This window comes from Chiloscyllium plagiosum, chromosome 12 (assembly GCF_004010195.1).
Source record: "Chiloscyllium plagiosum isolate BGI_BamShark_2017 chromosome 12, ASM401019v2, whole genome shotgun sequence".
Lineage (NCBI taxonomy): Eukaryota > Metazoa > Chordata > Chondrichthyes > Orectolobiformes > Hemiscylliidae > Chiloscyllium > Chiloscyllium plagiosum.
The window spans coordinates 12,398,899-12,414,830 of record NC_057721.1 but is presented as its reverse complement, the minus strand read 5'-3'; the positions used below and the strand labels follow the sequence as shown (position 1 = coordinate 12,414,830).

General features: G+C 37.8%; 1 protein-coding gene across 3 annotated transcripts in view; it reads right to left on the bottom strand.

Moving 5' to 3' along the window:
• Positions 1-15,932, bottom strand: part of scml2 (Scm polycomb group protein like 2) — a 113,825-nt gene that overhangs the window by 62,526 nt on the left and 35,367 nt on the right. For 2 of the 3 annotated variants that reach the window (XM_043700486.1, XM_043700485.1), the window contains exons 2-3: positions 10,937-11,035; positions 392-460 (exon numbers count right to left, since the gene is read on the bottom strand). In XM_043700486.1, coding sequence (XP_043556421.1) covers positions 392-460; positions 10,937-10,961 — 94 coding nt within the window. In that variant the 5' untranslated portion in view covers positions 10,962-11,035. The remainder of the gene's footprint in view (positions 1-391; positions 461-10,936; positions 11,036-15,932) is intronic. The other variant, XM_043700487.1, reaches the window with a different exon arrangement.

Genomic DNA, 15,932 nt, shown 5'->3' with positions numbered 1-15,932 from the left:
AGCTTTCTCATATTGAAAGAAAGTGGGTCAAATTCATCAACGAAGTCCAACCGAATTCTACTATATTACATGGCAAATTACTTTTATAAAGTCAACCCAAAAAATTCCTTTTTAAAAAATGCTGGTACAGTACATTTACAACTACAGCATTGCAAAACATGTTTACAAAATAAAGAAAAAATATTTGAAGATGGTTCCAATGTTAAATAGAAAGCATATTTAAGCTACTTACAATCATATAACTTACAGAAACAAAATGTATGCACCTGTGTTTGTGTGGCATGAGCACTTAAGATACCAGCACATGTTTTAGTGGTTTAAGAAACAAATCAAATCAGATACAGTTCAATTTTGTACAAGAAAAATCTAACACAACACAAAAGTTACTTACCGTTGCTCTTAAGAGGATTATTTGGTACGTGGCTCTTCCCAGTTTTTTCTTTACGATTTTCTTTTGGATCTAAAGAAGTGCAAACATGGTGCTTTAGGTACATTAATTATTGGTACAATGCATGAATAAGTCCTTCATACTACTAGAGAGATTAGCTTCAAAACAATTACTTGTATCTTCTTCAAAAATCCATGTATTAGATTTAAAATGGTTATTAAAGGGAAAGCATCCAGTGGAAAATCTGTGGATGTAACGTTGGATTAGCAAAGGATCTAAAACTGACAGAGGTGTTATATATAAATTCTCTGGTAGCAGCTCTGATGTGCTGGATTGTATAAATGCTGAAATTTGGCATTGGGGTATGAAGTTCAGGCAAAGCAGGATTAATGGGGGGAGCGGGGAGGTGGTTAGCTTTAACATAAATTGGGAGAGGTAGACAAGCACCTGTCAGAAAGGTAAAGAATTTCTCGAGTGCGTCTGTGATAGTTTTCTAAAGCAATATGTGCTAGATTCAACAAGGGTACATGGGGGAATGCTCCAATTCAGAGCCATGGATAATTAAAGAGCTTAGAGACAGAATAAAACTAAAAGAGCTTACATAAATTCAAGAAATAGCACTGTTTCTGCTGAATGGGAAAGACATACAAGAAAAGGGCCATAAATAAGCTTTTAAGAGTTACTAAAGGAGATAATGAGAGAAAACTTGCAGGGAAATCAAGAATCAATAAAACAAAATTCAATAGTTACATAAAGGGAAGGCAGTGGTCAGGAGTAAGGTCAGCACACTAAAGACTAAGTGAGAATATTACCAATGATTATGAGAAATAACAGACCCATTGAAGGATTATGTTGCCTCAGCATTTACAGTAGAAAAGGAGAATAGCCTGCCTGAAGTCCTAAGAAAAAGTCCTAAGATCAGGGACAAGGACAGAATAAAATTAACAAATAAAACATTAAATTAATGGAATTAAAGAGTGACAAATTATGGCAGTTTCCTTCTGAGGGTGTTAAAGAGAGCAGAAGAGCACATTGTTGAGCCCTAACTATAATGTTTCAGATTTTCCTCAATTTGGGGTTATCCCTCTGGATTGGAAAATTTCATGTCACTTCAATTTTTAAGAAGGGTGGAAAGGGAAAAACCAAGGAGTTACAGACCTAACATCTGTGGTGGGGAAATTATTGGAGTCTATAATCAAGGATAGTATCACTGAAAAGCTTGAAAATGTTTAATTAATCAAGGAGAGCCAGCATGAATTCATAACAAGTCAATCATGCCTCACAAACACTATTGAAATTTCTGAAGAGGTGGCTAAAGTAGTGGACAGAGGAATGTCTATAAATGTTGCTTATATGGACTTTCAGAAGGCATTTGATAAAATCCCACACAAGAGATTTAACTAAGGTAGAAGCGCATAGAAATAAGCAGATTACTGCATATGGGCTGGGAATTTGGTTAAATGGCAGGCAACAGAAAATAGCAATTACAGGAAGCTATTCAAATTGCTGTCCCACAAGAACTGTTTTGAAGGGTCACTGGATACGAAACGTTAACTCTGATTTTTCTCCACAGATGCTGCCAGATATGCTGAATTTTTTGAACAATTTTTGTTTTTGATTCACATTTCCACAGTTACTTGTTTTGTTGTTACTTTTTAATGACTTGAATAATACATAGACACAGTCATATATTCAAATTTGCTGAGGACACAAATTTTACAGCATTACATGATGACAGGTCTGTGACGAGGAGACATTGGCTCGACTGGCCCTATAAATTTAAAAGAATGAAAGGAAATCTCTTTTACATAAATTCTGACAGGGTCGGGGATATGTTTCCCTTTCTGGGGGATGTCCGTACTAAGGAGTTTCAATTTCAGGATGTGCAATAAGCCAGTTTAGACTTAGATAATGAGAAACACCTTTTCTCAGAAGAGATGGAGGCCAAGTCACTGAACATATTCGAGAAATAGATTTATACAGACTAAAGGTACCCAGAGGTATGTAGAGAGCATAGGAAGATGGTGATTGTGTTGAATAACAGTCGACTTGATGGGTCAAATGGCTCCCTCCTATCCCTATTTTGTGTGTTTCTACAACTGGCTCATGATTAACGATTATAACTGATCAGGATTTACTCTCAGAAATCAGAAGAATCAATGAGATACAAGTGATCTTATTGAAACATGCAAAATTCATACAAGGCTTGACAGGGTAGAAGCAAGAAGGGTTCTTTATCCAACTGGGAGGGATAAGACCAGCAAACAATGACTGCGGAAAAGCAGCAGGCTACTCGGGATTGAGATGAGAAGAAATGAGAAATGGTGAATCATTGAAAATCTGACACAGCTATTGAGGTTCAGTTGTTGAGTACATTCAAGAATGAAAAAGAGATTTGTACAGGTTAAAAAGATAGGGATATGGGAATAGAGCTGGAATAGGGTGTTGAAGTGTATGATTTTGCACCATTTCACTGAATAGCAGAGCAGGTTTAAAAAGGGATAAATAGCTTACATCTGCTCTTTTTTAACCATTCTTTTCATGATGGTTGATTGAAAGTGGACATGATCAGGTTACACTTTGGGATTTTTTTCTCAATGACCTGTTCAGAGGTGTTACTACACACCTCTGGAGCAGGTGAGACTTGAATCTAAGTCTCCTTGTTCAACAAGTGACATTTTGTCTTAGCTTGCTTAATTTATGTTGCCTGATCAAAGAAGAAATGTTAAATCAGGGATATTAATCGAAGTGTCACTTGAAGACATCCCAGAACAGGTCATACAGTTTTCAAGATGGGTGGAGCTTAGGATAGTTATCTGGTTTACAATTTTTCTACAGGTTAACTGGGACAGACTTTTAGTTGCAGTTTGCACTAAAACCTTGTGTGGTTTGCAGTTTTCAGAGACAATTAAAATAAACTACCGATACACTTCGTGGAAGCAGAATAAAAGGTTAGCATTTGAGAGAGTGTTGAATTAACTGACGCATAACTGCAGTTTAAATTTCATGAGGAAATACATGTTGGAAGATTGACTAGTTTGAAGCCAGAGAGAGAAAATACAAAACGTGGTACAAAGTTACGTGGCAGAGAAAGTAACAAGTAAATTAACTTGGGAACATGAAAAAAGTCAAAAGGTGTGGTGCTGGAAAAGCACAGCAAGTCAGGCAGCATCCGATGAGCTCTTCGTCAGGAAATGTATGGAAAAGTAACCAGAACAAGTCTGAAAAGTCATCTCCTGTGGTGAAGTCACTTTCTGTTCCACAAACCCACCAACACACTAAAACAGCAGCTAATGAACTTGAAAGACCCTGTACAGACAGTGAGCAAAACTAATGTCATTTACAAAATACCGTACAAGGACTGTAATAAACACTACATTGGAAAAACAGGCAGAAAACTAGCCACCAGGATACATGAACATCAACTAGCCACAAAAAGACATGACCCTCTCTCACTAGTATCCTCACATACAGATGAGGAAGGACACCACTTCGACTGGGACAATACATCCATCCTAGAACAAGCCAAACAAAGACACACAAGAATTCCTAGAAGCATGGCATTCCAACTGGAATTCTATCAACAAAGACAGAGTTGGACCCCATCTACCACCCCCTGAGAAAAGGAACAGGAAGTGACTTCACCACTAGAAATGACACCACCAATTCAAAAGAAACCCAAACATAAAAATAGAAAGCAGGAATTTTCAGCATTGCTTCACATGAGGTCCACTGAAGATGTTACCTAGTCTGGAAAAGAACCTTTCAGCTCTGCGAGCAAACCTACATCCAGTTCGCCTGTATTCCATGAGGTCTAACCAGTCTACCATGTGGAACTTTGTTGAACGCCTTACTGAAGGTCACATACATGTCCACCACTCTGCCCTCATCAATCCTCTTCATTACTTCTTCAAAATAAAACTCAGTCAAGAGTTCCAACTCTGAGATTGAAGAGAATAGGTTTGCAAACAGCATATTTAACAGAAAGCATGAATGGAAAATTGCCAATCTAAAAACAATGTTACACTTGGGGAGAAAAAAAAAGAGGAAGATGAAGCCATCTGGTAACTATAAGTTTATTTTATAATTTTCAGGAAGTTTCTATAATGCATCAGAGGCAGTGTGACTGAATACTTGGACAAGTACGAGCTGATCAAAATTGATGTGAATTTATTAAAGTAAGCCCTCCCCTTGGCTGGATGCAACAAAGGATGTTCCCAGGTATCTGAAATGGTACCTCAGCTTTTCATTGTCTATATTTGTGACTTGGATGAAGAAAGAGTTACACATTCAAGTACATGAAAGCACTGTTTGCTGAAAGAAAAAGGAAATTAAAAAAGGGTATGGTATGGACAAAGTGAGTGGGCAAAATTATGGAGGATGGAGTTGCATCCTGGGAAAGGCAAGAGCATGCACTTGACAAATCAGAATAATTTCCTAATGTCAAGATACATGCAGCTCTGAGGCAGCAATGGGATTCAGATGTTATGGATACATCATTAAAAGATACTGTAGTGGTACAAATGTGGAGAAATGAAAGACCAAATCATTTTGGAAGAGGTACAGCAGACTCACGACAATGGCCATTTGTGTGAAATTGTTAAATTACAGAGACAAAGTAAAATCTTAGTTGGCATCTCTGTGTACGCAGTAAAGTCATTGCAGTTATGCTCATGAGAGCAACCACGAACTGGCTTTCTTCAATATCACTAACACGAGGCAGCATGAGCAGATATCTTCTGGAACCGAGTTGGGCACCAGCTCCATTTCATCCCATGTTATGAAGACACAGTGCCTTTCAAATATACTCAAGCTTTACTGGAACAAAGAAAATCTCTCTCCCTTTAGACACAGCAATTAATCTAACTTTCTCAAGGCTTAGCCAACATGAGGCTTGTAGGCAAAACAGGTGACCCTCAAAAGGGTCTTATCTGGCTTGCTATTCAGTTTCTAGATACATGAAGCATAACTAAAAGATACTGCAAAGAGATGCTCCTCCAATCCAATGCCATTTCTCTGCTGATAACTTTAGCAAACTAATCAGCAGCAAACACAGGAAACAAAGAACAAAATTGTGCAAACAAGAATAACATTGCTCAGTCTAAGCCTTTACAGCAAGAGCAGCAGCAGAGAGTCTGCTTTTCTCATAGAGGGTTCAAGGATTGGGCATTCACTGGATTTTGACTGTGGGGCAGAGGCCTCCACATGGCAACCAAGTCAGGTTGAATACAAGACCCTCACTTTGATGCAGGGCCACTGAAAAAGAATAATCAAGGTGGCTGCATGTTTGTCAACTTTCAGGGCTATGAGGAGCTTGCATGTGAAGAGAGGAGTAAATGAGAAGAAGGAGATAGAGGGGGAAGAATGGATGACTAGAGAGAGGGAGAATGTGTTTGAATTCTGAGACTGAGTTGTACACACTCCCCTTCCACACATCTATCCACAAAGCACATCAATAAAGGAGAAAATCCATGGGCATCCTGCAATTTTCACATCAATTCCACCAAGGCCCACTCGGAACGTGCCAAAATCAGAGGTCAACAGCACAGGAAAAGGCACTGAGTCTGCGCTAGTTGAAAACAACCCCAAAACTATTCTAATTTCATCTTCCAGCACTTGGCTCAAAACTTTGTATGCCTTAGTATCACAAGTGCACACCTAAACACTTACTGAAAGTTCTAAAGGTATCTGCTTTTAATACCATTAAATGCAGTGATTTCCAGCTTCCCACCAACCTCAGAGTCAAAAAGACTTCCTCACATGCCATCTAAATCTCCTGCTCCTTACCATAAATCTGTGCCCCTGGTCACTGATCCCTCCACCAACAGGCAAAGGTTTCTTCTTGTCTACCCTATTATTTTCCACATTATTTTATACATCTTGATGTTGTTCCTTAACCATGTCTGCTCTGCTCCAAGGAAAACAAACTTAGTCTACCCAGTCTCTCTTGATAGCTAAATGTCTTCAGTCAAGGCAACATCATATCCTTCACTCGTAGGAAACAAAAAGGTCAGTGGTTACTCAAGTTCAACTCCTTAAATTGATCTCAGTGTTCTCTCCTTCCTTCATGACAAGAATTTGGGCCCTGCTCTAAGTCTTAACCAAAAAGGCAAAAATAATTAGTCAGGTCTGCAGCTTGACACTTATAGCAAGTTTACTCATAGGTCAATTAAATGATCATTTCATTGATTGGAATTGTGTTTTCCTTTCACGCTCACGGTTACTACTGTTCCTAACCTTCCTTTCTTGAAAGCTGATCACCAGCCACGACAGAAAAATTGATGCATGCCACCGCAAGCTGAAGCATTTGGAAAAAAACATGCTCTAAAATAATCAAAGGATTAAGTTAAGTAAATACAGAGAAATGAGTTCCTCTTATACAAGCAGCCCAGAACAAGAGAACATGATCTTAATTTAAAGTTGCCATTCAATCAGGAAACATTTTTCCTCCAAGTTGTTAAAATCTAGAAGTTGCTCTCATGTGGGCAGCACGGTGGCACAGTGGTTAGCACTGCTGCCTCACAGCGCCAGAGGCCCGGGTTCAATTCCCGACTCAGGCGACTAAATGTGTGGAGTTTGCACATTCTCCCCGTGTCTGCATGGGTTTCCTCCGGGTGCTCCGGTTTCCTTTGGCCATGCTAAATTGCCCATAGTGTTAGGTAAAAGGGGTAAATGTAGGGCAATGGGTGGGTTGTGCTTCGGCGGGTCGGTGTGGACTTGTTGGGCCGAAGGGCCTGTTTCCACACTAAGTAATCTAAAAAAAAAACAGTGGATGCTAAGTCATTTGGAATTTTCAAGTTGTTGGCCCAAGATATCTGAAACTAAGAGGGCGAAAGGAATTAAGTAAATGCTAGTCACAATCTAACAAGGAGCATAGGTTTAAAGGGCTGAAAGGTCTGCTCTAAACCTTTAAGCACTGTGCATTTTGCACAAACTAAGAAAGCCAAACTTGACTGTTTAAAGACAAACAAAATACTTACACAGGAAAAACTCTGCAACATCCCAATTAGGCAGTACAACTTGGCTTTGGTTTTGTCTTTTCCACAAGACAGATAGAAATGAAACTATTTTAAGAACACTGGCTAGTTTAAGTTTTTAAAAAGAACTTTGTTGGTCTAAAACATACCAAACATTGATCGCATGATGGACAACTATAAATTCCTGGAAAATTTTGAAGCAGTTAACAGGAAGCAGCTCAAACATCATACTACTGAATCTCTCATCCTTACATTGTGGGAGCTGCGCAGTCAACAAAAGAAACATTCAGAGCTGTGTTTAACCCCAGCAGGGACCAAAAACAAACTGGAGCTCTTGAATCTCTGTACTTGAAATGGTGCTAATGGCCCAACACCTCACTCAAACAACAGTGGATTTTCATTAGGGCAATAGCAGTTAACTTTTTCTACTTAGAGGTACTGTTGCAGAACTTATTTCATTAGGTGAATATTGGATCTCTGGCCAGAGGAATAGAAACCTATTCATTAAATAGGACATTACTCCTTAAATTGGCCTCATCACATTAACAAAAGTCAAGAGAGTTTTGGTTATGCTTTAACTATATCGTCTGGTAACAGTCTGGTGTATTGTTAACATCACAGTTTGCTAAGAATCTAACTAGTTATGCCTCAACTCCAAGCATTGTTCAACCTGTCTCAGGTGTAGATCTTCAAAATCTGATTCTGGAGGAAAACTTGTCGTTGCCTATAATGTGGTAAAATTCGGTACACTATTATCTTGTTGGTCCTTCATCAATTATTAATTACTGTTATATCAGCCTTCTACATCCATTTGAATCTAAGATCCTACAAAATTTTCATTGGATACCGACTTTCTAGACCCTCACAAAAATCCAAAGGTCATAACCATGCTTTTGATATTTTTCCCCCTCAAGTTAATTCGAATTGTAAATTTTTCCTTCCTTCCCAATATACCTGCTTGTATATTTTAACACAATCACCTGAATAAACCAACTTTTGGTTTAATCATAAAGAACATTTCTTGCATGCCATTTAAAAATTTGAGTTCATAAATTGAGTGTTTGGGAAAAACTAGGCTATAGCCTCAGAAAAAAAAACTACAAAACCTGTGCTTGCGGACAGAAGAGAAACTTGGGAGAATTCAATTACATGTACTCTCTCTCTCATGTGCATAACAATAATCTTATAATTTCATTTTCTGTCATAACATTTGTCTGTTTTAATTTGAAGCTAATTTAAATGAGCAATCACAAAACCAAGATGCCAGCGAATAGATGGTATGGGGATGGATTGATTCCCATTCATTGAATAATTCTTTTCAACTTCCTAACCAGCTTCCACGTGCCATGGCAGCATAAGAATGTATACAATTTAAACAAGGGAGAAAGTGAAGACTGCAGATGCTGGAGATCAGAGTAGAGAGTGTGTTTCTGGAAAAGCACAGCAGGTCAGGCAAATCCAAGGAGAAGAGAATCGACGTTTCAGGCATAAGCCTTTCACCAGGAATAGGCTCTTTCTGATGAAGAGCTTATGCCCGAAATGGCGATTCTCCTGCTCCTCGGATGTTTGCCTTACCGGCTGTGCCTTTCCAGCACCACACTCTCAACAATTTAAACAATGCAGAGAGTCCGACAGAGGATCCACCATACATCAAATAATTTATTATACCTTTCAGTCAAATCTAAATAAATGAAACAGGACAAATTCTACCTGTGGCAGCTTTAACGATAGTATAAACTGGAACTTGATTAAATGGATGCAATTGAAGAGAATAATCATTCATGTCTCTTCTCTGGTAAATAACATGGTCGTACTCACCTACCAAACTACCCATAAACAACAAATAATTATCAAGACATTTAAAATTCTTTTGCATCAACTTGTGGAAACTTGGTCGTCAATGACAGGTCACAGTGAAAATAATGCTTCTTTTTTGAATGATGTACCATAAATGTCAAATAAATGGGACAATAATGCCTTAGTCCAACTGAAACTCAAACTTCAAAAGGTGTAATAGCACATATCAAGACTGAATTCGAAGAGTCATGAGTCAATCTCCCATAACACATTTACAGTTCACTGTACCATTAACTAGAATACTCTTCTCAAAAGAGAAATTTTAGGTCATATGATCCACAACATCCACTCAACATATCTTAACTGCTGACAAATGAATAAAAGATTCCAAATCATAATAAGAAAAGACAAACTGTGCACAATTTCCAAACAGCCTTGTACATGAATTATCATAAATGTGAGTCCCTATTAAGCCAAACAAAATAATGAAAGAACAAAACTGTCAGAATGTCAGTCGGATCAAACTTGGTTTTAGCACAAATATGATTAAACCGCTCAGAATTTGAAAGCTACTATACTATGAACCAGACCACAGCACTTCTTCGCAATGCCATCTAATTCTGCAAATGAAAATCCAACTTCCTCCAATCCTTTTCAATTATTATGCTGAAACAACTGAACTAAAATTTGAATCTAGACCTGAAATTTAACCCCAAGAACTGATGCCTGCTGAGAATCATTGTATCCAAGTTAGTTACATGGCAACTTTAGTTTACTACACCATGGATGAAATCAAGAGAACAAAAGAAATATATGGAAAAGTTAAAATCCAGGAGGAAAAGTTACTGCAGTCCCCAATTTAATTTACTTTTTATCCTCCAATAGAAAATCACCATCCACTAACCAGAGAGGACTATCTACTTGTGGACAGGCCCAAGCCCTGAGCATTTCTCTAACTGCATACAATGGACCTTTCACTTGTTAGCATAACACAGGACTGAACAACGGAAAATGCTGCTTTGTGGATGACAACTCATTTGGTCAATACAATTTCTGGTATATAGACACTACTGATTTCACTGGACTATACCGACATGTTAACTAAGAGTACTCCCTCCCAGTTAACTTTGACAAACTTGACATCTACTTTGTGTCTTCCCACTGTATAACTTTGCCTTCAATATATGTGGAACACAAAATTCAGATGCCTACAGCATTTGAACATGACAATTGTCAAGGTCACATTTTGGTAACAAGCACCACATGCCTATATCATTTTAGATTTTTTTTAGAAGCTCTTGATAAAATTCTTGTCCATACTGATCAAATCAAAATCACTGTTTAACAGTAGCAGTTTTGGATCAACAAGAGATCCAACCCTTAATCTATTCCCCAAAGATTGTGCTGTGCAATGAAGTCAGTTTCTACTTCAAAAGCCTTAATTTGGTTTTAATGGCACTTTAAGGTTACCGCAAAGCTAGTTTATGGTTAATGAAAGATGACCACATGACCTGGCACATTACCAGTTTTACTCGTATTTAGTACTAATTGCCTGATTAGAACCTATGTAATTCCAAATAATTATTCACAAGGAAAAGGAAAAGGACAATTGAAAACAAAAGACTGAAAAAGCATTAATCTTATCTGCAATGTGAAGCACAACATAAAGGCCTTGTGTAATAAATCCTACTGCTGGTCAAGACAAATCATATACTTTCAATCCACAAAAAAGGTGGCACATTAATAAAATATTATTTTACCCAGACAAGCTTACCTTTTGTTGCTGAAGCTCTCCCCATGGCAATTTCTGCAATGTTCCACAACACGCAAAAGCTGGAATAATACCAACTTCCTTCTTTTGAAAGGTTTTTTCCTGCAAGAATTACAAAATGCAAGTAATAGAGAATGTAATAAGTTGCCCATGAACAAAACAGGAAAATGTGCCTATACGTGAAGTTTCAATCAAGAAGATTGACACACCAGGTTATAAACAACTGCCACCGGTGTCTGGTTCATCCTCCACTCTTCTGTACGAACTTTAAAGACTGACAGATTTCTTTGAATTGATTGAACATTTTCAATTGGTTAGCCAGGCCTCGATAATGTAGGCACACTTTGGTGTATACAGATTGTGGGTCTAACCACAGCATGTGCACTGCAGTCGTTCAAAAAAATGATAATGTGCCACCAACTTCTCGACTGGGGATGGGCAAGAAATGCTAACCCAGATGGCAGCACCTCATTCCACGAGTGAGTAATAAAATAAGACTGGTCATGACACTTCAGCCATCTGAAAGCGAAGTTGTTACTTTATTTTGCGTCATAATTACAATGAGAACTTTTGCATGTGTGTGTTAAGGCATTATAACTTATCATTGAGCACTGTTGGCACCAATCAATAGCAGTTAAAAAAAATGGCAGCTTAATCTTCATCCGGTCGCGAAATGCACAATGCACAATTGAAGTGAGGTAGTCAATAAGAATTAGATCAGTAACTATTGTTCAAGATATTGCCCTTTGTTTAGAAAAAAAACGTATTACACAAATCAACTTTCTTTTTGAAAAAGATCATTAACTAGTTTCTACTGTACTTCACCAGCTGAAAGGATCACATGGAGACAGCAGTAAATTGTTCATTTCACTTGCGTGTTAAAGAACATTGTAATTAACAGAGGGCTTCCTTTTGAATGGTCATCTTCTTTAAATAATGGGAGACAATAACCTCAAGTCGAATATTTGCTTTGAACTATTTTGTGAAGAACAAGGTTTTTTCGGTACAGAAAGTGAGTTTCAGGAACTGATAATGTAAAGTACATTGCAGAATTGAACAGTTATCTTCCACCAGTCTTTGCTCTCAAAAATATTATAAATTAAGAAATGGGCGGGAAGCTCCCCAAGGAAAATTACAATCACCAGACAAGCAATACTGAGCAACATGTTGGAAGTACAAGCTGACAAGTACCGGTCCTGATGGACCTCTCCTACAGTCTCAGACAAAATGACTAACAAGATAGTTGAAGCACTGGCTTTAATTTTCCAAAACACTCTAGATTCACATGAGGACCCATTAGAAGGTAGCAAATGTAATTCCTTTATTCAAAAAGGGAGACAGAAAGCAGGAAACTTCAGGCCACCTCACTTAACTTGTAAATTTTCTTTATGACTGATGTTATTAGAGATGCTACAGCAGAGAACTTGAGATGTTCAAGGTAATCACACAAAGAAAACATTGTTTTATGAGAGGGAAATCATATTTGACTACTCTGTTTGAGCTCTTTGAGGAAATAAAATGCTCAAAATAAGGAGAACAATTGGATATGCCACATTTACACTTACAGAACACATCTGATAAGTATTGCTTCAAAGGTCATTTTGGAAAATAAAAGCTCATGATATTTAAAGATAGCATATAGTTTGGCTAATAGGAAGCAGAGCTTGGACAGACATAGGTATTTCAGGTTCGTACAACATAAGTGATGTGACATAGGGATCAATGTTGAGACCTCAAAAGGTATGGTTGCCAAATTTCTGAGGACACAAAGACAAATAGGCAAGTAATTTGTGATGAAACCATAAGGAAGCTATAAAAGGATTTAGATAATTTGTTTGAATGAGTGAATTGTGAAATTGTCATTTTAGCAGGAGAAATAAAAGCATGTAATTCAAATTGAGAAAGATTGCATAGCTCAGAATAATAATAATCCCGGCGACTCAATGCATGGATCACAAAAGGTTAATATGCAGATAAAGCATGCAATGAAAAGTTAGTAGTATGTTAACATCTATCGCAAGGAGAATTGGGCACAAAGTAGATAGGTTGCCCTTGAGTTATAAGGATCATATCTAGGATATTGTGCACAGTATTGATCGCTTCAGTTAAAGTGAGAAAGCAGTTTAAAGAAGGCTTACTAGGCTACCTGATGGGGTGGGCAGGTTGTCTTGGGAGGAAAGGTCGGACAGGCTAGACTTGCACCCACAAGTGTTTAGAAGTTTAACGGGTGACTTGTTTGCAACATATGAAGATCCTTAGAGATCTTGACAAGCTAGATATGGAGAGGATATGTGTTCTTATCATACAAACTAGAACTAAGAGTCACTTTTAAAAATAAGAAGCCACCCCATCAGTAAAAGATAAGACAAAATTTGTTCTCAAGGATAGTCATGAGTCTTTGGAACTCATTGCAAAAAGACAGTAAAAGTAGGAGTCTTTGAATATTTTATGGCACATTTTAGGTGGAGCAAAGGGGTACAAAGTTGTCAAGGGTTAAAGGAAATATCAATTTGTGGTCACAATTAGCCATGAACTTACTCAATTGCAGAGTAGGTTCAAGAGGCTGAAACACCAATTCCTGCTCCTTGTTCATATGTTTTTAAAATTTAACTGAAAATCCCTGAAATTCTGGAAGGATAATAACCAATTGCAAGTCACTGAATTTAGTGAAAACTCCATTTATTGCCATTTCACATTATGCTGTATCAAAACACACTATGAAATCATCTAGATATGGCATACTGAGTTCAACTGAAATACATTACTATTTTAACTACATATTTATATTACATATATAGGATGCTATTCAAGATCCACAAGGTAATCTAGTTTTGAGGACTGACTTGGTAAACCACCAGGACACTTCAGGTACAAGTTATGACCATTTAGTCAAGCATAAGCACAGACAGCCAGCTTTAGGCAGCCTAAGCTCATGCTGTGAAAAGCTTCTAGTCTTACTCTTTATATCCAATTTTGGTCATGTACGCATACTATCACTTCATTCTACAATTTAATCATATGCTAAACAATTGTCCCTGGCTTGATCCGGTGATACATACATCAGGCATTATTCTTATCCATCTAAGATTTCCCAGATCTCTCTACTTGTGAAGGCTGAATTCCCTCATGTTTCCATCAGCCACTCCTGGTGCCTTTCAAAGTCTCATTCCTGATCTTATCTAAAAGATATCTGCTAATCTTCTCTTCTGCTTACATCTTTGTTAACTTAAAAACTTCTAATTGAAACTATTTAAACAGTTCATAGATAAATAAGCACATATTTATAGCACCTGCAATATAGTAAGACAACTTGCCTCACAAGAGTACAATACAGACAAAATTGCAATTGGGCATATAACCAAAGCTTGGTCAAAAAGTGTCTGAAAAGGAGGCAAGTGAAGATACGGGGCAGACAAGTATTGGGAGGGTATTCTAGAGCTCCTGAAAACCTAAGCAGGTGAAGGTTTCGTGACCAATGGTAGATTGATGGAAATAGGGCTGCCAAATCTTCCAGGGTCAATCTTCTGGTGATTGGAAATAGCATTCAGGAGATTGGAATGAGGTTGTTTCCTTGTTTGCCAGAATCTGAAACAAGTTTTTAAATCAAACAAGAGGTTTTCTGATGAAGTCAGGTTGAGACTGAGTGCTAGCCTGTTGGCATCCCCTCACCAGTCAAAATTCTCTAAAATTTTGTTTGGTGCATACTCTTTTTTCCCCAATGTGTTGTAGTTTTTAACATTGTTACCCAGCTGCTTATACATTATATTTAACACAGAACAATGTCGGCGCAATACCTTCCAGTCTACTGTGCTGTCACACACTAATCAGCATGATGGAACAGCTGCCAAGCCAATTTTCGTCAGCTGGCTCAGTATAAAAGTTGATCACTGGGCTCTTGTGGTCCGGTGCTAAATTCCATGCCTCTGAGCCAGGTTCAAGTCCAAGTCCCACCTGTCCCAGAGGTGTGCAATAACATCTGAGCTGGTTGATTAGAAAATATCTAAAAACTGATCATCTAAAAGTAATTGGTAGCAGAATTCCTAAGTGGCAGGTAAAGCTCAAACTTTAAGCTCATGCCTCCTCAATTTTCTCCAGAAGAGATAGTTTCATTCACTCATTCCATGCTACCAGCTGTGATAGTTCCATACTGTCACTTCCACTGGACATTTCCTGAATATGTCCGCTAGTGTTGGCATCACAATATAAAAGCACAGTGACTCAATATCCTAAATAAGTGCACCCATAATATTGAACACTGCACTAACTCACCTGCTCTTCTTTGATCAACTAATTAATAACGGTTGATTGTGCTTTTTTCAGCACCTGGTTTGTTGTTATGCATTCAGATAGCAAAATGCATGTAAGATATTTCGCATCATATCAGTCGTCAGTTAAACCAGGTTAAGGAATGCAGCATGAATCACCAACCATTAAGTCAAAGAAAAATGAAAAAGGCTTGCCTCATCTTACTTAACAGCTGTTCCTTAATAGTTAAATTTTAAATTGAAGAGGATGAAAAGTACAGCGTAGTCATGGTTTGCATTTTGCCTTTCATCTTCATTTCCCAGGGTGCGGTGTCAAACATTTCAGTCATTAAAGGAGCATCTGGCTTGTCTGAAATATACATGAAAGAAATCCACTTGGTCCAACCACAGAATGTGCACTAGCAAATCTTTAGTACACACTCTTGGCACTTAAAGGCTAAAGAGAACAGGAAGTAATTGCAAAACAAAGCACTGGCCATTTTGTAAAGGACAAGGTGAATTCACATGACATTCATACTACAACCTCAACTCCTAAACATCAAAAAATCTCAAGTTATGGAGCCAAGTCAAATTACAAAACGCACAGATTAACAAGTGCCCTTTCAATTTTCACTTGACAACTCTATAACATTTGTAAAAATCTGGACAATGTTGATACTATGATCTGTAATCCAAAATAAGGCTGCAATTGCAGTGTATTCAAAAATGGATTCACAGCTATTCACCACCATTGC